At 38.1% G+C, this 24,198-nt stretch overlaps 1 protein-coding gene across 1 annotated transcript in view; it reads left to right on the top strand.

Moving 5' to 3' along the window:
• URI1 (URI1 prefoldin like chaperone) overlaps window positions 1-24,198 on the top strand; it is a 41,038-nt gene that overhangs the window by 3,393 nt on the left and 13,447 nt on the right. Inside the window, exons 2-4 of the mRNA XM_066557469.1 lie at window positions 8,084-8,118; window positions 12,087-12,165; window positions 14,596-14,731. Of these exons, the coding sequence (XP_066413566.1) occupies window positions 8,084-8,118; window positions 12,087-12,165; window positions 14,596-14,731 (250 nt within the window). The remainder of the gene's footprint in view (window positions 1-8,083; window positions 8,119-12,086; window positions 12,166-14,595; window positions 14,732-24,198) is intronic.

Below are 24,198 nucleotides of genomic sequence, written 5' to 3'. Positions count from 1 at the left end.
GGTAGAGCTGTATAATCTTTAATTTCCAAATGATTTTCAAGATCCTGGGTACTTAAAGTTTTTTGACAGTTAAAAAAACTTGTAGGTGGGTTATGGAGAAACAAATCACAGAATCCTAAGCTTACACTCTTTTAAATTGTTTCCTCTTCTACATGATTTACTTCTGGGGCTGACTGCTTCTGTTTGTCTTTTCCAAGTGATATCTGTGCTATGAAATCAGCAACTTGGCAGTTTAGAGCTGTTCCTGCAGTCTGAAAAGGAGCAGTGAAGCAGAGCAGAGTCTTGTTCACTTGATGCTGCTCAGGAGCCACTGGAAATCAGGAAGTGCTTGCCTGCAGACTCACAGATGAGACTCAGATGTGCTTTCCAGTGTAGTGTCTCCCATGGTTTGCACTTTTTCCAACCTGTGTCCAAGTTCACAGAATCCAGAGAATGCCTGGGTATGAGCCACCAGTGCAGCAGGACTTCGTTTTGCACAATAACTGTTTGAGAAAAGGGAACAGAGTGTCTAAAGCTTGGTTTGATGTGCTCCTTTTAAAAAGAACCTGTGGGAAGCTTTATTTGCCCCTATTCCTTTTTAAAAGGTACCTGGACAATTACCTTTTTGGAAATTGTGTTGAAATACACTCCACCCTGTCCACTGGTTCCAGTAATGTTTTTTCAGGTGCTGCATTCAAGTAAAAGGGCTAATTCAGTCATGATCTGGAAGCTTTTTATGGAATACTTATTGTTCCTCCAGTGTTAATTGATCATCACTTTTACTTTTTTAGTCAATATTTGTCCATGTTCTTATTAGTATGAGTTAAATACCCACAAGTTTATATAGTGCCAAGAGCTGTGAAATAAAATTAACACATCTTCGGTAGGTTTTTTAATGGTAATTGGAGGAGATTTGACAAAAGAGTTTAAAGAGCTTTGCCTTTATTCTGGAGAGGGCAAGTCTGTGTTCAGCCTCATTGGTAGCTAAAATGTGTAGATGACATTATATGCAAAAAATTGAAGTGTTACTGAATTGTGCTGCTCTTACAGCTGTCTGCAGAGGCTGTGAGCAGATGCAGTGACCAGGGTACCATTTGGGAATGGTGTTCACTATCTTTGCAGATCTCCATTCCATAGGTTCAACTTGTAGCCTGTCTTAGATCTGTTTGGATGCTCCTTGTCTCAAGTACTTCTTTCATCCTTTGAGTTTGTGAAATAATACTTTGTTTGAGTCTGAGCCTCCAGTGTTGCAGGTGGATCTGCATCAGAGCTTACCTCTTTTTGCCCTCAGAGCAGCAGATACACTAAGGCTCCGTGTTTGTTTGGTTGCACTGGGACACTGCTGCACTGTGCAGGTGCTGCTTTTGTAGTTCCTCCTGTCTGTTAGCATAGGCTGCAGCACAGGAGCCACAGTCTTAGAAACTTGCTCAAAATTTTCATTAATGATCATGTGAGTTGTCTAACTGACTTAAATTTGAACAACTTGTTAATCTTTTTGTGTGTACTTTTTTCAGTTCTTTAGCAGTTTTAGGGTGGCACGTTTGTGACAGTGCTTAGTGAACTGGGCTGGGCTCCAGATTAAAAACAAACTTTATTATTGACCTTTTTGCCCCTTTTTTTTCCCCCCTCCTTCCTGGACTATTTTTCATCCACTGTGGATCCCTAATGTGGTTACAAGTGTCTGTCAGCAGATCGTGTCAGCTTTGGGAGGATGAGGCAGTGGAGCAGAGTAGCAGGAGCCAGGGAGGGATGAGGCTGAGTTTACTCAGGACTGTGGCTGAAAGCTGAACCACAGCCTGCAGCTATGTCTGTGAGGCAGGTGTCACAGCTCATGGCAATTTTAAGCCAGTAAGGCTTAGGTTTTGCTAGCAGCATAGTTTTTGCACCATAAACTCCATCAAAGCTTGCAAAACCTGCTTGAGATGTTGGGCTGCTTAGATCATGGGAGTTCTGTGCCTGTGCTGGTCTGCTGCTCTCTGGGTACCTGAGCGAGCCTGGCTGTGGTGTAGCCACACAAATATATTTACCTGACCTCAGCTGAAATACAAAGTTTTGAGTTCTTATCTCTGTCTCAAGATGAAGTTACAGGACATGGACACTGGCTAGCTGCCAGTAAAGGGTGAGATCTTACTCTCTGTGCCTTCCTTGCCCCACTTGAGTTGGTTTGGAGTCAGTGGAACTCACTCAGCAGAAGACATCCTGCTGCCCATGGGGTTTTTGCTGCATAGAATTTTCGAGCTCCCCAAAATAATTTAGGTCAGAACTTAGTACTTATTTATTGATAAATAATAGTTATGTACTTTTTCTGCAAAACTGCAAGACCCACAGGTGTGTGCATAATTAATAGAAAAATAGTAGATCTTGTTTTCTTGTAAAGAAAAGTCAAAATCATGGCTATATTTCTGAGTAAGATTTTTTACTTTAGGAAAAAATGTTTGCCATGATTCAGATTTCTTTCTCTCTTTTCCTGCAGTACTCTTCCCAAGCCCATTTCTTCAAAAGGCAAAAGTTTCCACCCATAGGGGGTTTTATGTTAATAATTTGTTGGAATGTAGCATTTTTGAGTAATGTGATTTAATAAATGAATATGAGAACTCAGAAGTGCTTTCTTCCTTTTGCATTAGATCATACAATGTGCCAACAGACTGAAGAATTTTTAATAGTTTTATTTCATTTTTTGATTGAAAATGGGGCTTTAGGAAAAACAATTGTACAAATGTTAATTCTGTCTTTCTCCATCAGTGATTGCTGTGTTCTAGGCAAGTACTGTGTAGTTTCCTAGAGGAAAGAATGAAAATTCATTTTAAATGTTTATTTTTTTCTGTGGCTTGTTACATCCTTGTTACCAAGAGATGATTAAATATTTGACCACCCATTAGTGTTCTGTAATGTAAAGTGGTATGTGGACTGGTAATTTCATGGGTAAAATTTTAGTGTTTGGGGGTACAAGAGGGAAATCTCATGCATGAGTTGCATGGCAGAGAGGGTTTTGATACTGCAAACATTTCCAGATGGAGGCAGCTCATGTGCATGTATGAACCACAGTAAATACTTGAATGTGGAATATTTAACATTTAGAGCTATGCAGAGTTGGAGTCACCTGCAGGAAGTCAGTAATGGAAATGATGTTGGATTTACCATGAGCCTTGCAAACATGGATCTGCATTTCAGGAAACCAGCATACACTGGTGGAAGGTTCTGAACAACAACAGGACCTAGATTGAAACAGAGATATTTTTACAATCCCAAATGGCAGGGACAGTCTCCTGAAGGCAAGTCATTGGTTTTAGACTTTATTAGACCCTTACTTTAATTACCACCTCATTACTTGCTTTGCTTCCACAAAAAGTATTCCATACTGTCATTTTTCCCTAAGTAACTGGAAATGTGATTGAAAGGGATGTTTAAAGTGAGACTAATTCAAGATTAAATAGTCACAAATTATATTATTGCTACATGTAAACAAATTACTTGCATATCTGATTTTATTCAGATTACTTTTCAAGTGGTAAATAATGCTTTATCACTTATATAGTGCTCTTACATCTTTAGAGTGCTTTTCTCACATTAATTAATCATCATTAAACACTCTGAGGTGGGTAGGTTAATACTATTATCCCCATTTTGCAGATGAAGAAATGTAGACTGAGAGGTTGTGATTTGCTCAAGGCCATATAGAAGAAGCAGAATCAGAGCTGGGATTAGATCTGTGTCCCTAGCTTCTAATTTCAGAAGACCAGCCAGATTGTCAGCCAGAGTTCTGAAGCAAAGTGCTCAAATGTGCATGTAGAACTAGCAGATATTTGCTTGGCCTAACTTGCAACTTGTTTAAAGGGAAACTTTGCTTTTGTGCCGTGCTTCACATTTCCACCTTCACACTTGCAAGTGTGGAAATGGCCTCTCATTCATTTAGGACCTCTTCATCATCTGGTGCAACATTTTTATTTTAATAGTTTTCATTGAATTTAACTTCCATCATGGAAACTTAAAAGTTTCTCCTTCTCTGAGCTTGAACATAACTGCACAACTCACATAGAGCAGCTTTAGCATTGGTGCCCCAGACTGCCTGCAAGTGATACCAGGACCAGCTCTGTTACTTAAAATTTTTCACAAGCTGAGACATAAATAAGGCTCTGACTTGGCAGCCTGTCTTACTGCTGTTCAGAAGGGATGAGAGAGAATTACCCTCTGTATGCTGAACCTTTGTAGGCAGCACCTTTGTAGGCAGTGCCCAACTGCTCAGTAGGGAGAAACATTCACTTGCATGCCCCCCACCTTGGAGAAGTACCTCAATAAAACAGTGTAGTCTGGGAATGGAGAGCAGAAGAGACCTCTTTGTGCCACCACTTTGTTAATCAGAAGCACCACAGAGAATTATATTCAGCTGTTAGTAATGGGAGCACCTGCAGAGGTAACAGATCAGGAGAAATAAAGTGCAGAAAGGAAGTGCCCTTGTACAGGAGGGTGAAAACCTGCTGGGGTGATGTGGGATAGGTTGGAGATCCATGGCACATACAGGTAAGGATCTGCTTTGTGCTACAGCATCATTTTCACCTGAGCTCATTGCCAGGGAAACATTGGAAGTGACTGTAGAGCCTGGCTGCTGGGTTAGGAGCTCTGCCTTCCCTTGCCAGCCCTGAGCAGAGTCAGTGGTTGTAACTCAGCCTGCAGAATCAGTGCACTGCTTTTTCAAAGTGCAGCTTGCTTGAATTCATGGAGGAGATTTTGAACTCTTTGAATGCAAGATGATGGAGAAGGTAGCGTATAAATAGATAGGCAAGGGAGAATGTGTTGCAGAGAGAAGGAATTCTCTTATCTTTGGACAGCTGATGAAGTCCTGGGCTGGATGATAGGAGCTGCTGGGGTGATTTGGAGTCATTAGCCTGCAATCTGCCCTGGGATCACACTGCTGAGGTGGAACTGGGGACACCTGGGACGTGAGCACAGCTCTAAAGCTGATCCTCGTGCTCTGCTTGTGACACCTACAAACGAGGGATTCCCTAAAAGCAGCAACACAGGCAGCCCTAGAAATAGCTCAGGCACATAGCAGTGAGAGCAGAGCAAGCACATAATCTGCTGGAAGGGTTTGGGTTTAATCCAGCAGGAATTTGTGCAGGGATGGCCTCTCCCCTGTCCCCAGGGCTGCTTGTGGAGCTCCCAGGTGTGGTTCGGGTGGGTCAGGGGCTTGAGAAGCACTGAATTTTAACAACTGGCTGTTGGTGAAAAGGAAGGAAACAAGATATTTGCCTGTTTGCTTTCTTTTAAGACTATGGAATATGTTTTCTGACAGTGGATCCTGTTTTAATAACCAGACCCATGATTAGGTAATGTTAAGTCTGCTGCAAGAGTAGTTTAATAAATATTTTAGTATGCAGATAAGCCACTGATAACCATGTGCATTCACAAACTCATACATTTTTATGCCTAAAAGGGGAGAATTCAGAGTTTGTTGATACTACTTCCCTATGATGCCTTAAAAGTAAGGCATACTTGGTGGCACTAGCTGTCCAGGTAAATTGAACTCAAGTGGATAAACAAGCAGGTCATTTATTTTATTTACCCTAAAAGGGTTTTTCATTCTTTAATTGTAACTCTAGATATAAATTATGTGTGGAAGATACACTAATGATTTTCCTGTGTTTGATTAAAGGCAAAGAATCAAAGATTTGTTTATATATTTATCTGTTTGTTTCTTTGCTTTGATAAGACCACTGTTATCCAAACAGTGGGACTGACCTAATAAAGGTCATATGCATAATTGATCTCCATCTGTTTTTCAATATTTATTCTCTCTATTCTTTAATAGACTTCAGTTCCAGAAGTGCAGCCTGCAACATTTTTAAGGTGGTATATTTTAGCACTTCTGTAAAAGGTCTCATTTTATGCTGGCCACTGAAATGACAAGGTTTGTTGTTGGTTCCACCCTTTGGTATCCCTTCAAGAGAGATTATATCAAAGAAGAAGAATTAAATTAAAATTGATTGGTGTTATTGATTTTTCTCTTTTTTTTTTTTAAGGGGATAAAGGGTGATGGAAACAGCATATGCCCCTATGCTGTTTTGCTGATGGACTATTTCTTAAAAACATAAAAAGCATATGTGCCCAATTTACATATTTACTAATTAAAAAAGCTTCCTGGAAACATTAAGTAGACTATCTTCTGCAACCTTTAACATTGTGGCTAATGGATATAGCCTGGAAATTTTCATAGAAGGTCCTCTAAATAATGTAAATGATTATGAATATGTAACTAGTTAATATGCAGCTACGAAAGGATTATCATGTAGAGGTTAATGAACATGCTGCTCTTATGGTTTGCAGGGCTTTTCTTTTTGTGCTTTCAGCTCACTTCATGCATGGAAAGTCATGTATTGGGAATGGAAAGCTTCCTGTCTTTTCCATCTTCATCTGTAATGGGGCAATTAAATGGAAACTTTCTTAAAGGATTTCATAAACATTTTTGTATGCTAAATTGTGTTGTGTACTTCACAATCACTGCCAAATGTGAAAGGATGAAGGATGTGGATAGAATAGGCTTGGACTCCTCAACTTGTTAGCGAGGGGCTCCAGTGTGCCTTGGCTTTGTTAACAGACAGTTTGTCTTCTGCAGAAACTTTACTTTTAAAATGGGCTTCATATTAACAGTATGAATTAGATTTCTGGCTTGATGTCCTGTACAAGTCTGTGTATTTACTCTCAAGCTTAAAAACAGTTGCCTTGCACATTAAGGAAGATATTTTGCTAGGCATTTGATTTGTAGGAGTTTAAAGCAAATGATAAATTTAAACTTGGCTTATGTGGGATGAGCTACCTGGCTGACTTTCCTGATGGATTATGAAATAACATAACCACAAATGTAAAGCTGATCCTTTTCATTTAAGAACTTTGCTCTGTTTAAAGAATTATTAGCTCACAAAGTAGTCCCATTTTTTTTATTCTTGCATGAGTAGGAAGTGCAGGGTCTGAGATCTGTTGTGCAAAAGCTGCACATATGCTAACTGAAAAAAAAATGTCTTTCATTCTGTTGTTTGGGAAAAAAAAAGAATTATCTGCTCCAGTGATTTCAGTGGTACTTGAATGTATGTTATTGTTTTCTCTGCAAATTTCTCATTAATTGCTTTCGAATGTTAGCATTATTTTGGCTATAGGAAAAGCAAAATTTGTAAAAAAAAATCTAGAAAATGCTTATATTGAGAAGCTGTCTAGACATATTTAACTGCCTCATGGCTTCATTGCATTTCATATAATTGAATGAAATTGTTTGTGTTGTATTTTTGGTAACTATTATTCAGAGATCAGAATATGTTTTGAAAGACAAAATCTCCATGTAATTGTGGCAGAGAAGGTCACAGGTTTCAGCATCCTGCCTCTTTGCTATATATAGTCTAAAAATTGCATTTAAAAAAGATAAAAGTATTTAATTTTAACAGCATTAATTAAGACCTTTATTTTGTTAAGAGCTTTATTTTGTAAATTCTTTTGTATCTCTTGGGAAAGCCTGTGGCATAAGGGAGTAAATGAAATACCTTTTTTGACACCCAGAAAGAAGAGAAGCCAGCAGCCCATCATGGTGTCAAATACCTATGTATTTACACAGCATAAAGTTAATTTGGGCTTGTTCAAGTTAAAGTGGCCAGTGGAGACATTTGTTGATGTACTGATAGAGGAAAAATGTTTTTGGTGCTGTGAGATTCATTTGTTCTGCTTTTTAATGACTGAGCATGGGAGTTACATTGATCTCTTGTTGTAATTTATGTTGTTTTCTTATTCTGCAAACATGTAACACTGAAAATAGATCGGCAGATTGCACAAACTGCTACTTATCTCAGATCGTGTGTCACCTAATAGTTATGGAGCAGGTATTGTACCAAAATAAGAAGTGAAAAGCTGTGATTTTTTCCTGTGGTTATCACTCTGCATTAGCCTGTGATAAAGTGTGCTGCTTAAGAACGACCATCCACACGCCTTTGCCCTGACAAATAAAAATGTGGATAGAGGCAGCACCAAATCTGTAAAGCCCCTGTTCTAGTTTCTGATGCATTGACATTGCAGCTGTGTGCTTAGCTTTGTTTTTTTCATGAGTAGTTATCTGTTTTAATGACAGGTGGTCACTGGCTGCCAAGAAAAAATCCAGCACTGGTAAGTAAAAAAAGTCTACATGTCTAAAATACTGATGAGTAACCTAGTTATGTTTGAGTCAAGTATTGCTGTTTATTCTGATGGGAGTCAAATCCTGCTAGCATGTTTTGGGGATTAGAGTTACTGATAGCTCAGAATTGTTGCAGTGTACTCTCCTTAAAATATATTTATTTCTCACTGATACAATTAAATTACAAATACAGTGAGCCTCAGTGTTTATACTTCTGCCTTAAAAACCTATCTCATCTGTCATTTTTGCCCAAGTAACCTTGTTGGATGAATGCTTAATCTGCCTGAATGGTGACAAGGTGCTCCCAGGGTAGAATTATTGTTGTTTTCTAACTATGGAGCAAGTAGGGAAATTCCACTTGTGCTGAAACAATGTGGAAAGTAATGTTTCACTGATGCTCGCTCCCCAAGTAAAGTACATGCTAAAGCTTAGTTTTTAGTACTTTAAATAAATGGTTTGTTATATTAAAAAAATTATCTCTGGGCATTTTTTTCTCTGTTGGCAATCTATGGTTAATAGAAAACATACCTAGTAAATAATGGTTTTGTATGGCATCTGAGGAAAATGTACATTTAATGGTGAATGAAATCTTATATTATGAGTTACTGTGAGATATAACAGTTGATCTTACAGATATCAAATTACAATATATCCATGCTGTGTTTACCATGATTTTACTGAGAGAACAACAGGAGCTGTCTTGATTATTGTCTGCAGGGTTATTGCAGAATCACAGCAACTGCCCCTTTAGTGGTGAGATTAAACCTTTGGTTATACACCATCAAGCATATAATATTTTAAATTTATTTTAAGAGGCTTTTTCTTCATGCCTGAAAGATCTCCAAGCAAATAATTTATATTTAGTGTGTATCAAATGTTTTTAGTTTAAATGCACATAGGCTGCAAGCGCTGGATAAGAGGAAAAAAATCAAGGCAATCTATACACATCATCATATTAAATTCTGACTATTGGCTCGCAAAAATAATCTAAAACTAATATGTTTCATTTATGTTTAAAATTCAGAGGCTGCATTAATTTTCAATAAGGGAAATATTGAAGTGCCTACTGGTGCTGCTGTGGTGAAGGCAGGCAGAATATCTCCAGCACTTTCTCAGGAGCTTTGCAGTGTCTGTGCCTACTGGCTCCCACCTAAATTCTGCATGTGCATTCTTCCACTCAGACAGGGCTTTTCAGAAATAAACTATTTGGCAGAAAGCTGCAAAATTTGAACAGATTTTTGAGTGTTTAGAAAATTGTGACAGTTATTTTCCTTTTTACAAGGGCTGAGGTTTGTGGAGTGGTCTGGGAGTGTTGGTGTTGGAAGGAGGATTTGCTCCTGTGTTTGCTTTTATGCAAACTCTGGCAATGACCCCATGAACCTGGGGGTTTTGGCCACAGACCCTCTAATGAAAAAAAAAACTTACTGATTTCTTTTATATAGAAAAGTAGTTTGTATAGCATAGCATCCATACAATCTTTATTTAATAAAAACAATTAAAATTTAGTACTCTTATTTAGATCTTGATTGTGCAAGAGCTGAGTGCTCTTGTTTCAACTGAATAATTTGCTCATATAAGACCTTTTAAGTAGTCAGTGACACAGAAGGATGTTGAATAGAATTGAGTGAATAACAATAGGGTCTTAAAATGCTCAGCTTCAGTATATTTCCATTAAATTATTTTCTTTTCCATATTTCAGTGCACTTTTTGAAGTATATTTCTAAAGCCATGAGTCCAGTAATGGGTTGGGTATGGGATTAATAGCTAGACATGCATTTCCCCTCCCAGGGACATGTTCAGAGCTGGAGTCCCAGAATTCCTCCTCCCTATTCCCTTTGGTTCTTCATTGCCTGTTGTGGCACAGGCACACCCCAGTGCTTGTGAGAGCATCAGCCATACATGAAGAGAGAGCTTCCTTCCTTAAGTAATGCTGTTTGAGGCCAATTATTTAAAATGATCAATTTAAATTTTCTTTATCTGCGTGGCCCAGTTCAGGATGTGACCCCACTTTTAGAGATTGCATGGTGGAGGTTTGCTCAGCAAAGGGCAGCAGTCCCAGTACAGAAAGCAGGATGCTTTGCTTCTAAAGTAGCACAGCTTCTAAAGTAGCACAGCTTCTGTGGCAAGTGATATCTCCTGGACCTGATCAGATTATTCAGTAACACGCAGCAGTCAGACCTTAGTGTCTTCTTTTCAGGTTAATGAAGAAATGTTGAGTGACTTTCAGCCATGAAATGATGGAAATGTTTAATCCTGCTGTGAGGGGGGGATTTTCATGCCAGGCTCTTCCCACTGAGTCCTCTCCTGCACTTGAGACATGTGCCAGGCCTTGTTTTTCAGTGGCTGCTTGGAGCCCATTTCTCAAATCCAGATCTCTCCAGGCGAAGGCTGGGTTCTGTAAATAGCATTAAGTAATTGATTGTTATTGTTGACACCAAGCTTTCATTATGTTCCTTCCTCCCCCAAAATGTCTCAGTGCATTTTTCTTAGATTCATGAGTTTGTCCTTCTTCTTTGAAGGAAGTGAATTATGTTTTCACTCTTATGTGGGCAAGGGACAGAAAGACTTGCCTAAAATGTCTGGGAGAAATCTGCTGTCAGAGCAAAGCAGCAGCAAGCATCTTTTGTAAATCAGTTCTGTGGAATATGGTTTTAATGCCCAAGTAGCATAAAAACCTAAATTCTTTTTTTCAGGATGAGTTCAACAACTTAAAATAGGTATAAAGTAGGGTGGTTACACCAGAGTTCAACTGTGAAGCAAATGAGTCAAACATAAGAGTATCAGATAATTTTTCAAAATGAATGCTGAAAAAGATTTCACTCTGCTTATGAATCTAAGAAAATCAATAGTAATATTTTGAGAGTTGTGTTATCAACTATGACATTCATTTTTCAGCACATTTATAGATTGCTCTCCTGAATCATCCTCAGAAAACCTGTAATTTGCATCTTGGGTCAGCATTGTTAAGTGTGCTCCTCTGTGCTTTCAGTTGCCTTTTATTGCAGAATTTACTACCATATATATGTTTATTGTTTTGAAGTACAAGTAAACAATATCATCAGACCTGACATTTATATGCCAGCTACTTCATGGAGGAGCTGATTTCTGACCATCTTTAGAATGGCAGGGGTCCATTAAAAGACTTTTTCCAGACAAATTTAAGTATTTAAGAATGCCTTTACAGAAAAAGGCTTTTTTAGAGGGAGTGTAGTTGCTTGTTTTGCACACAGTAAAATCCCTGCAGCCACTGAAACACTGTTTGTTGCAAAGTCCTGTGGAAAGCCAGGTGTCTGCCATGGGAATGAATTCCTTGTCCCAGTTCACCAAACCATTTTTTCCTGGGTAGCAACATGTAGCATGAGCCTTATTTACAGTTTAGTTAGAGAAGTATCAGAAGGGATTCTTGAAGATGTGGCAGAATCCTGGTGGCTGAGCCATCTTTCAGGAGTGTTGACTCTTGATAAGAATACAAAGTTCATGGGAAAATCAAAATTAATTAAAATTTTGCTCATTTATGTCAGCTCAAACTGAAGTCAGTATATGACCTCTGTATTACAAATGATAATTTGAAGAATTTGCCTCTTAAAAAGCATAAACTGGATTTTCAGTTCTTTTTCTAAATATTGGTGGTGTTGTAACTTGGGCTTGAACATGGAGTGAGATACTCCAAATCCTAGTGAAAGAACTGCTTCTTTGCACCATGAAAAATTCTAATTCTGAACAAGACATGCACAATCTAAAATAATCATTTACCTATCTTAATACACATTATTAGAAAATAATCTAGCTATTATGTTTGTCATCCCATGTCTTTTAGAAATGAGTTATTAATCTGTCAGCTGTATGTGTTAGAGTAAAACAGTTCATTTTTCTATAGTTTTGGTGTGTTTTTGATTTAGTAGCAGAAAACCATTAACTCTTTAGCTGTGAAATTGAACCAACTTGAATTTGTCAACAGGAAGAAGGTGGAGAGTGATTATGAGGCTCTTCAGGAGCGACTCCAGACATTGCCTGACAAGTTGTCCTACGATGTCATGGTATGTACATGGCAGAGGTCACACAGGAACGTGGGCTAAAACTGTTAAACCTGGGCTGCCTGCACTGGGGGTGAGGTGTTCGTCAGGTTGCCAGTACTTAGTAATGTTACATTTCTTATGATAATAGTTAAACCTTTGCTTTTGTTTCTTTCTCTTTTCTTTGAAATCCATTATAAATTACAGTGTTACTGACAACTAAAAGCTGATGACATAAATGCTTAACACAAAACCTGACATGTTTGATATGTAAATCTATTGTATAGAAAACGATAATTATGACTGAATTATGGTACTTAGTCATTTCCTGAGAAGCAAGTGGCTGTAGTATTTCCTGATGCATGGAAATAAACCCTAGAACATTGATTTTTACATAAAAAGGTGCTGCTAATTTTTGTTCCACCAATCTTCCCATTGACATAGCAATCTTTTCTGGTGCTCTGAATCTTCCCTAACAACTGCACAGCTCCGTGTGTAAAATTTGCCCTGTTGACTTGCACTCACTAAAATTTTGAAAAAATTGGCTTCTCTTCCTCTTTTTTTTTCCTTTTCCTTTCTCAGGTTCAACTCAAAATGCATCCTTGAAGACAGGGAAGTTGTACTCCACATAACTGAATGGCTGATTTCAGCACTCAGTGCCTGACTGCTGTCTTCCTTGGCAGCCTGGCTTAGATACAGAATTGGGTTTTTAGTAAGACAGTGTTGGAGTACATTTCACCATGTGGGAAAAGGGAGGCTTTCCCTTTGCTGTGCTGGTGATACAGCTCTGGTTTTTGTGTGTAGTCCATTTTTCATGTGTGTATGTGTGACCACATGATGTAAGACCTAAAGATTGTGTTGTTTCAAAGCACAGAAACTAGATAGTTTTAGAGAAATAGAGAAATGCCCAGCCACAGTAGATTAATTTCTTGGTTAAAATTTATTTAATTGAAAGGAATAATTGAAGGGTGACTGTACTGAATTTTAAATGTACTTTAGCTGACATAGCTGTAGAAAGCTAGATAGTGCTTATTGTTAGTTGAAGCAGCAATGTTAACTCACATCTGTTACTTTGAATGTATAGAAACAGTTCCTATCCTGTTAGCCAAATATTTTCATATGCTTTTAATTTTGCTTAATTTTGCTTTCATCATTTTGGGGGAAGAGTGAACAGGCAGCTCGTGCAGTCTGCTACTTTAAAACCAAGTCAGGGAGGGCACATGTGTAGGAAAAGCACATTGTGCATAGCCTTAGAGTCAGGGTCCTGCCTGCTGGAGAACTGTTTCCAGCACTGGGACCCTCCTGGATATGGAAGAGAGAGAGGATTGCTTTCCAAGGAGACAGATGCACTAGGCCAAGTGCTTGCTTCAGCACAAACACAATGAGAAAGCAAGTGGCTGCGCTGAGGAGGAAGGAATAAAGTACAGGGAGCTGATACAAACCATCTGAGATAGATTTCTTTTTACCTTAAAAAGAGAGAGCCTTGATGTGGATGTGGACTTTATGCCACCTCCATTTTAGGTGTAATTTGATTTCAGTTTCTGAATTTCTTCACGATTGAAGCCCACAGGCAGCCAGGCAGGTGGCAGTGGGCTGGGGGGTCACAATGCCAGGACAGGGACAGGGGACGGGGGTAGGGGTGGCCAAGGCTCCTCCTCACCCAGAGGACTTGCCCAAGCACTGCCTGTATAATTTGGGCAGTAGAAGATGCCTTAGATCATAAACCCACTGTCCTGGATGTTGAAATGCTTGTTAAAATGGGGGATTCATATTTTAGGAAGCAGATGCAAAGTTCTAAAATGTGATTGTCACCTATATCCTCCTGCCTGAAGTGTCCTGCTTTTGTCTATTGTCCTTAGCCTGGAGAGCAGTTAGAGGGTGAGAGTTACTTGTGGAGCATCCCTGGGAGGTGGAGGTTTGCAGCATGGAGCATGACCCAGCAGAGTGAGATTAAGCACTCTGTGGTCCTGCTGGGAACCCCAATGTCTTACACTGGAATTTCTGGGTCCTTACTGTTAGCAAGACAGATTCTGAGAAAAGCAGCTCATCTTTGAGTTGATCATACCTATTTAAATATTTTTTAAAAATTTAGCAAAGCTAATCTGGCTTTTAATAGGAAATGGATGTAGTCTGCAAATAACTCAAATAATTTGTATTATCAAGGTTTCTATGTTCAGATGAAGTGAATTTGTTTTCCAAGTGAGCATTCAGGTGTATTATAGTTCTATGTCACAAAACAAGTTGTCTGGTGAAATTCAGGTTTTCAGATTTTGTAAGTACAGTACAAAATTCAAATAGATCTGATAATTTGAATATTTATGATGGGTTGTTCACTGAATAGCTGCTGTAGAATTTATATTTTTATAAAATCTGTGGTTTACTTTTTAAAAAAACTTAAGACATGTATGACAGCCTAAGTTTTATTTTCATTAGGGATGTCTATGTCTTTCACAGGTACCTTTTGGTCCTCTTGCCTTCATGCCAGGAAAACTTGTCCACACCAATGAGATCACTGTTCTGCTGGGGGACAACTGGTTTTCCAAATGCTCAGCAAAGCAGGCCATTGAGCTGGTTGAGCACAGGAAAAAACGTATGTATGTTTCTGAACATAATTTAATGGTTAAAATTATGTATTAATATATAAAATTAGTGATATCTGTGCTGTTCTTTTTTTTTCTTTTTGTGAGCTCACAAACCGAAGTCCCATTCAGGTGTAATATTAGCTTAGCACCTTATCTTCCACCCATGCTTGACACATGATTGGATATGTCTAATTAGGAAAAGAAACCTAACTAAAAACCCCCTTTCACTTTTTTAAATATAACAAAGAGCAGAAGTAGCCACTGCCTTGTGCTTTTGCTCTTGGTTACCTTATTCCCTATATTTTGTTCCCTTGTCTTGTTTCTTATTTGTTTACTGCCTTGTCTCCTGTGTGTTGATTGTTGTCGGAGTTTTTTTTTTTTTTGGATTGTTTGGGTTTTTTGACTTTTGTTTGTTTGTTTGTTTTTATGGGTTTTTAAATTTTTTTTTGGCCATGTAGTTTACCCTTTTTTCCCCTCTCTCTACACATACCTTGCTCCTGCTTGTTGGTATTTATACTTGCTGCTCAGCTCTTCCTGCCCTTGGTGTTCCTCTGGTGTGGAGTGATCTCCTGGATCTCCCCAGATCCAGTGCAGTTGATCACCACCAAATTAATCTTACAGTGGCAGATAGGCAATTCCTGGGTTGGTTTCCAGCTCTTTGTACCTGCTGTTGAGATCTTGGCTTTGAAGAGCCAGGACCAGAGCAAGAGCTGTGCATGCTGCACTTTGGAATTCTTTACGGCAGAAAGAAGGAGAACCTAAAATATTTGATGTAAATGGCAAGGAAGAAAAAGCACAACAAAATGGAAAATAAATTGGTGCCTGTTAGCCTTTGTTTGCTTCAGACAAGCATTTGAGTTGATTTTTTCATACTGGTTTACCTGTAACCTGTCCCATTCCTCAGTGGGTGCTCACTGCAGCTTTGCCCTGTGTATATCACAACTACCACAACTATTTACCCTGGATTTTTGTTTGACTGCAGCTATCCTTGTTGCTGCCTGCAGCAGAATACCCTAGAGGTTCCCCATCTGAATAAGCTTTCTTTTCCAATTCTGTGCAGGCAATGTTAATGTAAAAAGAGTTGAGGATTTTTTTATAAAAATTCATTTTCTGTATTACTTTAAAATACTCCTTTATGAAGAGCATTGCCAAAAGTATGTAATTTGTATTTTACCTATTATCTTTCTTAATCTGGTTCTCCTGACACAACTTCGCAATTTTCTTTCTTACTGAACTGAATCTACATTATTTATTGTGACTCTTGTGAGATCTCAGGTCCAGATCTTTTTCTTTGATCATCTGATATTTTTTTCAGTGCTGCAGAATACTTTTGTCACTGTTACATTCAGTGAAGTCATTTGACCTTTGCTTAGTAGGTGTTTGAACATTAAGTAGTCTGCTGGGAGACACAATAAATGCTGGATTCTTTCCTTTATGATCTTTTAAATTGCATTTAAAATATGAACTCAGAAATACTAATTTCTTTCAAAGCAAAATAGTCATTGATGCTGGATATAAACCCTCTATTCAGCTGATAGTTCACTTCAGCTGTGTGATGGCTGCCAGTGGGAGGCTCCAAAACACTGGTATAACTAAAAACTTTTTTTTTTTAAGGACTGTTCTCAGTTTTAGATGGTAAAAAACATATTCGTACATATGCTTCTGAAAAAGGGTTACTTCTTTCCTAGATACACTTTTGTTCCTTAAAAAATACAACTGACTTAAACTCTTTAAACCATTTTCATGCTAAAATGAATGCAACTTAGAGAATATTAGAGATTTTATTAGTTTGTTTTAAGGAAAAAGTTATGTATATGAAAGACCTGTAGGCCATTGCTGTGTAATATGAATTGGCTGCTTGTGGCACAAATTTGCAAGACTGATTCTTGGCAAGTATTAGTTTAAAGTCTCTTTTGTGTGTTTATTGCACTGCAGTTACTTTCTCAGGTGACTTCTGTTTTTAGTGGCATTTTGGGAGCATAGCTTACAGGGTGCTGTGTATTGGGCATTATCATCACATTGACACAATGGGATTTGATTTTTGTACATGATCTTTTTGTTTTGGACATAAATTCCAAGAGTAGGTCACACACTCTGGAAAAAGAGGGCAGGCTCACTGCAGGGGATTACACTGCCAGCAGTCCCCAACATCCTGCATGCCAGGCAAGGTCCTAACAGGGCAAAGCTTTTTTAAGCATGTGTTTAAGGCCAGTGTGTACTTAAAGGCTTTGATATATAGGAACTGGGGGCTGAACAGAGCAAAGAGAGGCTCATGCTGAAATAAACCTAGCTATATTTGTTGATGGTTTGTTTCTTCAGTGACCTACATTTTTTATCTAATATTACTGTTTAATTTAGATGGGTGGTTTTTTTCATAACTAGCTGGTGAGATCTGTTCAGATAACTGAAACAAACTCAATTAGTACAGCCCTAGTAATTCAGTGCTTTAACAGGAGGTAAGACTATAAGGAAATAAATACAAGACATTTTCGTTGCACGTTGTGTATCTCGTGTCTCACTCTGCTAAATGGTGAGGAGTGGGAGAGCATCTGCTCAGGGTTCAGGTTGTCTAGGGGGACTGTCTGTCAGGTACAAAAGGGTAAGAGATTCCTAGAACAGTTTTGGGTGTTCTCCCTTGCTGGTTCTGGGGAGTTTTCCTGCTAGCCTTGTGTGGGTCTGTGTGTTGGAGACCTCTGGTCACCGGGGCTGTCCCTGCTGGCCTTGGAGCCCCCCAGTGCTTTGCAGGAAATTGAATCAAAGCTCACAGGACATTTTCTTTACAGTTTGACTCCCTCTGTGCATGTTGTGTGCACCCAAGAATGGAGGATGTGAATTTGCATTCTTAAGCAGCAGTAGTGCCAGATAAATCAAACAATATCAGTGAGGATAAAGCCTTGGAAGTTAGGGGTAGCAGTAAGAATGTACTATATATAAAAGCTTTAAATATTACTTAGTACTAATTAGGTCATCCTTTTTGTCTTAGTAGTTTTGTTAAATTTGCTTTTTAAAAGAGAATGAGTGAAAAAAATGTTTGCTTCTGTGGAATAGAGAAATGCCCAGCCACAGTAGATTAATTTCTTGGTTAAAATTTATTTAATTGAAAGGAATAATTGAAGGGTGACTGTACTGAATTTTAAATGTACTTTAGCTGACATAGCTGTAGAAATCCCTGTTTTGGGGATACATTTCTGTTTAGCTTTTGATATAGATGCAAATTGTTCAGCACTGTGATTGGTTGAAATGTATTTGGTAAAATTTGGGACAGTCACTCATGTCAAATGTTACTTTTTCATCAAATATTGATCGTGTCGTCTTGAATAATATTTGAGTTGCAGTAGGTCTTTAATTTGCTGTGCATTTTTGTGACATTCAAAGTATTTAGTTAGTTCCAAAATAGTTAATAAATAGAGTGAAGTTTATAGAATTGCCAAGTATGTTTTTAATTGTTTTAAATTCATTGCAGTTCATTAAACCAGGTAATACAGATAATGGGAAACACTTCACACATGTGTTTGTGTGTAAAAATGTGAAGAAATAGTGAAGTAGATTAAAGGATATGCACGCCAAATTCCATTAAAATAAAAGAAATTAGCTTTTTAAGTATGTCACAGTTTAGCACAACAATAATGCAATTGTACTTTTTTTCTCCTACAATTATCTTGCTTAAGGTACTTCATAATATTTCTGTTCTCCTCAAGGCAAGACTGTATTGTCTCAGAATTCAAAGAGGGAATAAAGATTCTTTTTGTGAATATGGGATTATATCTTTTACGTGTTTGTGATGATATAAATTACATTTCTTCTCTATATCAGTAATCGCATTAATTCTTTAAGATGGGAAATTTTTCATTACAATAGTCCCTGTGGTAGTTACTATAGAAAGAAATTAAATAGATTTTTCTTGTAAATATTTGTGGATTAATTCAGTATGCTAGGTATTCCAAGTGTCTAAACATTTTAAAAGGTGGGAAATTAAAGCATGCACACAGAACTAGGAGTGGTTTTATTGTGTTAAAAATTTATCAGATAAAAAAAAAATCCCACTTAAAGGAGAATTGTTGAACTACTTAGCAATTGTGTCTTCAGTATATGTAAGAATACCCTTGCAGTGTCACGCTGCAAATGAATTCATGAAATGAAAATACTGATTACATTAACATACAGTATTGTGATAGTCCCCAATTGTAAATTGCAGTGTGTAACCCCTAATACAAATATTTGTGTCAATCAAAATTGACCGATAGCTCAGGATACAGGGTTTAAAAGATACCATTGTTTTAATGAGATGATCCGGGTGGATGAGGACCAGTTTGAATTTGTTCCTTATCAGCATTTCCAGAAAAAAAGGTTTTGTCTCCAAAACAGATGATAGGAAGGCTTTCCATTTCCCATCTGTGAATGAGTGAGGCCTTTAGAGGTTTTAATGTTTTATCCAAGGGTAAAAATATCTTCCCTGATATTCTAAATAATGTAACACTGACTCGTCTACTCACAGTTTTTGGGGTTGAGAACAAAAAGTGCAAGCAGTGCTGCAAAACGATTCAGCTTTTGCTTTTCTGTATTAAAAAAAATTACATTTTTCTGCTCTTTTTCTGCACAGCAGAGAATTCTGTTCCACTGTGCTTTTAAACTTTTTTTTTACAATTTTTTGCGATTATCACTTCTTAGTTGGATAACGTCCCTCAGTTCCTTCCTTACCCTTGTTAAGTTAGGAGCTGATTCGATGCAGTGCTAAGTGCTCTAAATTTGCTCTGCAGTTCCCTGGAGGTGTTTGGCTTCTCACAGGACCATAGTTTGGGTATTTTAACCAGAACACAGTGGAACAAAGTAAGGAGAATAGACTCCTTTCTGTAAGTTACATACTGTGATTCAAATAAGCCCTTACCTTTTTTATGATTCTTACTGGGCAAGAGAGGAGTTGTCTGAATGCCACCCTCCTTCATTTAGGAGGAATTTAAATGTCTTCAGATAATTCTAGCAATTACATAGGTGTGTGAACCTAAAAGAGAAATGCATTGCATTTACTTAGTGTTCCTAAAGCCAAATTGCCTGTACAAATTTTTACAGAAAATCCAAATGACTTTGGTTTTGGTACCAAGGGAACATGGAAAACAGAATGAAGATTGTCTTTAAAGGGTGAAAAGCTGCTGCACAAAGGGTTGGATTGCATTTTAAAGAACTGGTGCAATTGCTTTTATAAGGAATGAATTTACATGTCTTGTTGCTAGCAAAAAGAAAGCTTAAATCCATATATACAAAAAGTCATCAGGATTTTCTTTTCACTCTTAAATCTATTTCTAGAAAAATGAACAGAAAAGAATAGAAAAACAAAGAAGGGTGTTTTGAAAAGCTTCTATTAGATACTGCTTTCTTTTTTCTTACTTGTTTCAAGTAACCTGTGATAGTTTGCTGGAAAAATACTGGCTACAAAAAATTCTTCTGCTGATTAAATGTATATTTATTGAAAATCATTTAAAAATCCTAAGGTGATTGATCTACTTATGCAGACCCTATAAAGTAAGAAAATAATGCACTTAAAATATGCATAATTTCCATGGTGAGAGTATGAACTACTGAGGTTCTGCCTTCAGGTTGTACCTCCTGGATCTCTCACTGGAGGAACTGAGCCACTGTCAGTAACTGAGATAGGTGGTTCTTCCTGGCCTGTATCAACATTCTGTGTATAAATAACTGTGTTTAAGACTGGTTATCTTCTGCATGAGAAACTGTGTTAGGCACCAAGAAGATCTTTAAATCTCAATTGCATACAGAATTCTTTGTTACACCTAATCTAAAATTTCTGTCCTGTCACCTATCCTCAGAGGAGATTATTTCCTGTGTTATATCCATGAGACTCCTCTGAAGATCAGGTACATTAGGCTTCAGCTTTGTTTCAGTTTGTCCTGTTTCATAAAGTCTGACTTTTCAAAATAGATCAACCTGTTCTCACTATTCTTGTCTGTTCTTACTATTTAAATCCCAGTGTAACACACAGTTTCCAGAAGTAACTAAAATAATGTCTATGATTCCCCAAATCCTTATAGACAACACTCCAAGGACATTAATGTCAAACTCAGATAATTAAAATTTGTATCCAGCCAAGCTAATTAACCCATTAAAGCCAAAATGCATAGATGAGAATTTGTGTCACTTTGGCATTAGTGCGTTGTCATGTCGTGTAAAATCTGGCTTCGCTGGACTTCATTTCAACAATATGAAATGTGTTCCCCAATTATTTTTTTTCCTCTACCAGTGTATTTGTAGGAAGCAGAGGGCTGCTTCTTAAAAATCACTAATCATGGTATAAGGAAATCCAGTCAAGTCCTTTCAGACTAATAAAGGAGCCGGGAAAGAATGATCTAAATGTAAAGAAATCTTGCTGCCTGTAAATATGAAAGGCTGCTGTGCAGAGGAAATCTATTTATCATGATTTCTGGTTTGAATACCTTTTTCTTTTGGTGGTCCAGGAGAACAGTCCTAGAGGCTCTGGGGGGCTGTGGCACTGAACTATCTTTCCAAGGGGTTTAGCTGAGACATGTAAATAGGAGCTACATGGGTTCACCTGAAAGCCATGTCAGACTTTGCTCAGATTATTGGATGTGACAAAGTTGGACAACAGCCTCTGGTTCAATCCATCTTAAAAGGCTCTAAGAAGCTTAAACCACGGGGTAGTAAGAGGAGGAGACTGTGGAACCTCTCTTATTCTACCAGTATTTTTATGGGGGTCTCAATTAATAAAAAACCCCTGTAGTTTGTAATGACTTCTTCCTCGCTATTTCATATTTCAAAATTCAGTGAATTCTGTTGGAGGCTTTCAGAGTGTGCCGTGGCTAGTTCAAAACATGAGTCCCCTGAGCTTGCCCTGCAATTAGGTGCATGAGCCTTTTTCCAGGAGCCCCCTTCTTTGCTGAGGGCCTGACCAAGGGAAGGGTCTGTGCTTTGGCCAGGCAGGAGCCTTGTTTTTCGTGTGGCAGGGGAGGTGTGAGCAGCCCGGCAGCCTGGCTGGGGCTGCGGTGTCACTCCCAGCTGTCCTCTGTGTGCTGTGTGGCCTGGGGCAGATCACTTAAACTGTCTGTTTCTTCATCTGTGAAATGGGAGAGAGTTATACTCACCTCCCTCGCAGGGCACTGGGCAGATTAGTTAATGCTTGTACAGCATTTTAAAATAAAATACTGTGTCCTCACCTAAGGGAGCCAGCCAGCCTGCACCCGTCTGGGAAGCAGCATCACAGCCTGGTGCTCCAGCAGCTGCATAACCTAGATGGCTGCTGAGCAATATTCAGATATGCAGGCAAGGAGTGAGACACTTGTGGTGGTGAAGAAACAGCTGAGCATCATGTTTACTATGAATGTAAGATAAAAACCAGAGAATAATTGGTCCCAACTATGTATATACTTATGTATACTGAGAATACGTTCAAGAGCTGAAGGCATGGATGGGAGCATTTTGTAGAAAAACTACCACTACCTCTCTTTTATTTGGGCTCTGGAAGGTGTGTTAGACACCAAAAAAGCTGTGGGTGATGTTGATGTGAATTAACTGATACTAAAAGCTGCTGTATCTGATGTAGGATGGAGTCATGTAAGGGGGAGCAGGACCCTGACTGCACATGGAAGGAGCTGTGTCCTCTACTGGGTCTGTGTTGGCACTGCTCCAGACATCACATACTTTTTGGGAAGTAGTATTTCATCCAGGAGGCAATGCAAATCCATGGCTTTTTTTCAGAGAAGAATCTTAAGCTATTTCTTAGAAACAGCCTGAGGAATGGAGAATGACTGCACATTTGACACATAGCTTGCTGTGTGGTTTAAAGGCTAATGCTTTTGAAATACCCTAAAAGTCTGAGCTTTGTCTTGGTGTTCCTTGTGGGAAAGGATGGACTTTGCTTGAGTAGCCTGTTCCAAAATACATAAATTTCTTTCTAAACTATTTACTGCAAGTAATACATTTTTAAGCAATTGTATTTGAGACAGTGTGAAATAACAACAGGGAAAAAAGCATACAATACTAAATATTACAAAATTGTGAGAGTAATCTCACACACTTGGTGGTAGTTGTGTTTTGCCTTGACTGTTTCATGCATAATTCCCTCTCCTGTGTGTTTGGAGGGGAGGAGGGGTAAGAACCTGTTTGTAGAAGTGAGTCAATAAGTAGGTTTAATTTTTAAGTACAAGTACAAACTCATTTTGTCTGATTAGATGCATTTTGTAATAATTTTGTGGTTATTATTATATTCTTACACATCCTTATCTGAAAGGCCTATCATTATAAGAAATGCAATCTCTGAAACATTTACAACTTTATACATTGCCAGAAAACTGTATGGGGAGGAGTAGCAGTGTATGTACTTAAAGCTTTCTAGGATTAGCCCCAAGACCAGCAAGATACTTAATTAAATACTAAATTAACAGGTAGAAAGAGAGTTAAGAGTAAAAATATGTAAAAATACTCTGAAAATAATTTTTTAAGCTGGAATATTTTGTGGTTGTCTTCTGTAGAATGGGAAGAGCAGGGTGCTCTGCTATACTTGTATACTGTGAAAATAAATAATTAGGGTGTTGGAGGTATTCCATGTGCTGCAGTGCTGGTGTTCATGTGAGTATCATTAATGGGGAGAAGCTGTGCTGAGGCAGGAGCTAGCTTAAAAAAGTTTCTTTGAGTGTGACTTTGATGACCCTGTGTTAGAGATGATCTCTTTGCCTCCTTCGTACTATTGTATGAGACATCTTCTTCTGTATTGCTTTAATGATTCCAGAAAGGAATTTTAAAATAGAAAATCAGCTTACTTCTTCACAAAGGCTTTTAGCTCCTTCAGGGTATATAGGACCAGTAGGTGCAAGGTCTTAGAGATCCTCAGTTGAAACTAATTTATGTAGTAAGTCTTCCCTCCTGAAAATTTGCATTTGTATTAGTTTTGAGTTGAACAAAGAGTGCAAGTCTATTAATATTATTAGTATAAGGCTTTAATTGTGCCCTCTTTCCCCCAATTCTTAAGTCTTAGCAAAGCTGTGTTTCCTTTTCAGGCGGTTATGACCTTCTTCTTTTGCAAATTAGTTTGTTTTTTATGATAACTTTAAGGTAAAAGTGAAACTTAAGTTTTTAATATTTTATAAATTGCTGTTGAAAGGCTTCATTATTTAATTGGCACAAGGGGATATAGAAAGCAATGTCTCAAATGAACTAATGTCTGAGAACTGGGTAGTTGTTAAAGTAGGTTTCCAAAATTGCAGTGAAGCGTAGTTGCCCAGACAGAAGAGCTGTCTGCCTTCTGCTGGGTGTTGAAAGTACAGTTATTAGGGCATGAGCATATTTCACTTGTCCATCAGAACAGAAATGTTTGTAACAGGAATGAAGTTTCAAAGGATTTTTAACAGTAGGTTTCAAATACTGGTCTTAATTTTGTCATGCTAAACCAGACTCTCCACCTGGTTGTTATTTTATTTAAACTTCTACTGAAAAAAAGACAGCTCTTACT

The sequence above is a fragment of the Molothrus aeneus genome, chromosome 11, assembly GCF_037042795.1.
Source record: "Molothrus aeneus isolate 106 chromosome 11, BPBGC_Maene_1.0, whole genome shotgun sequence".
Lineage (NCBI taxonomy): Eukaryota > Metazoa > Chordata > Aves > Passeriformes > Icteridae > Molothrus > Molothrus aeneus.
This window is presented reverse-complemented; position numbering and strand designations above follow the sequence as displayed.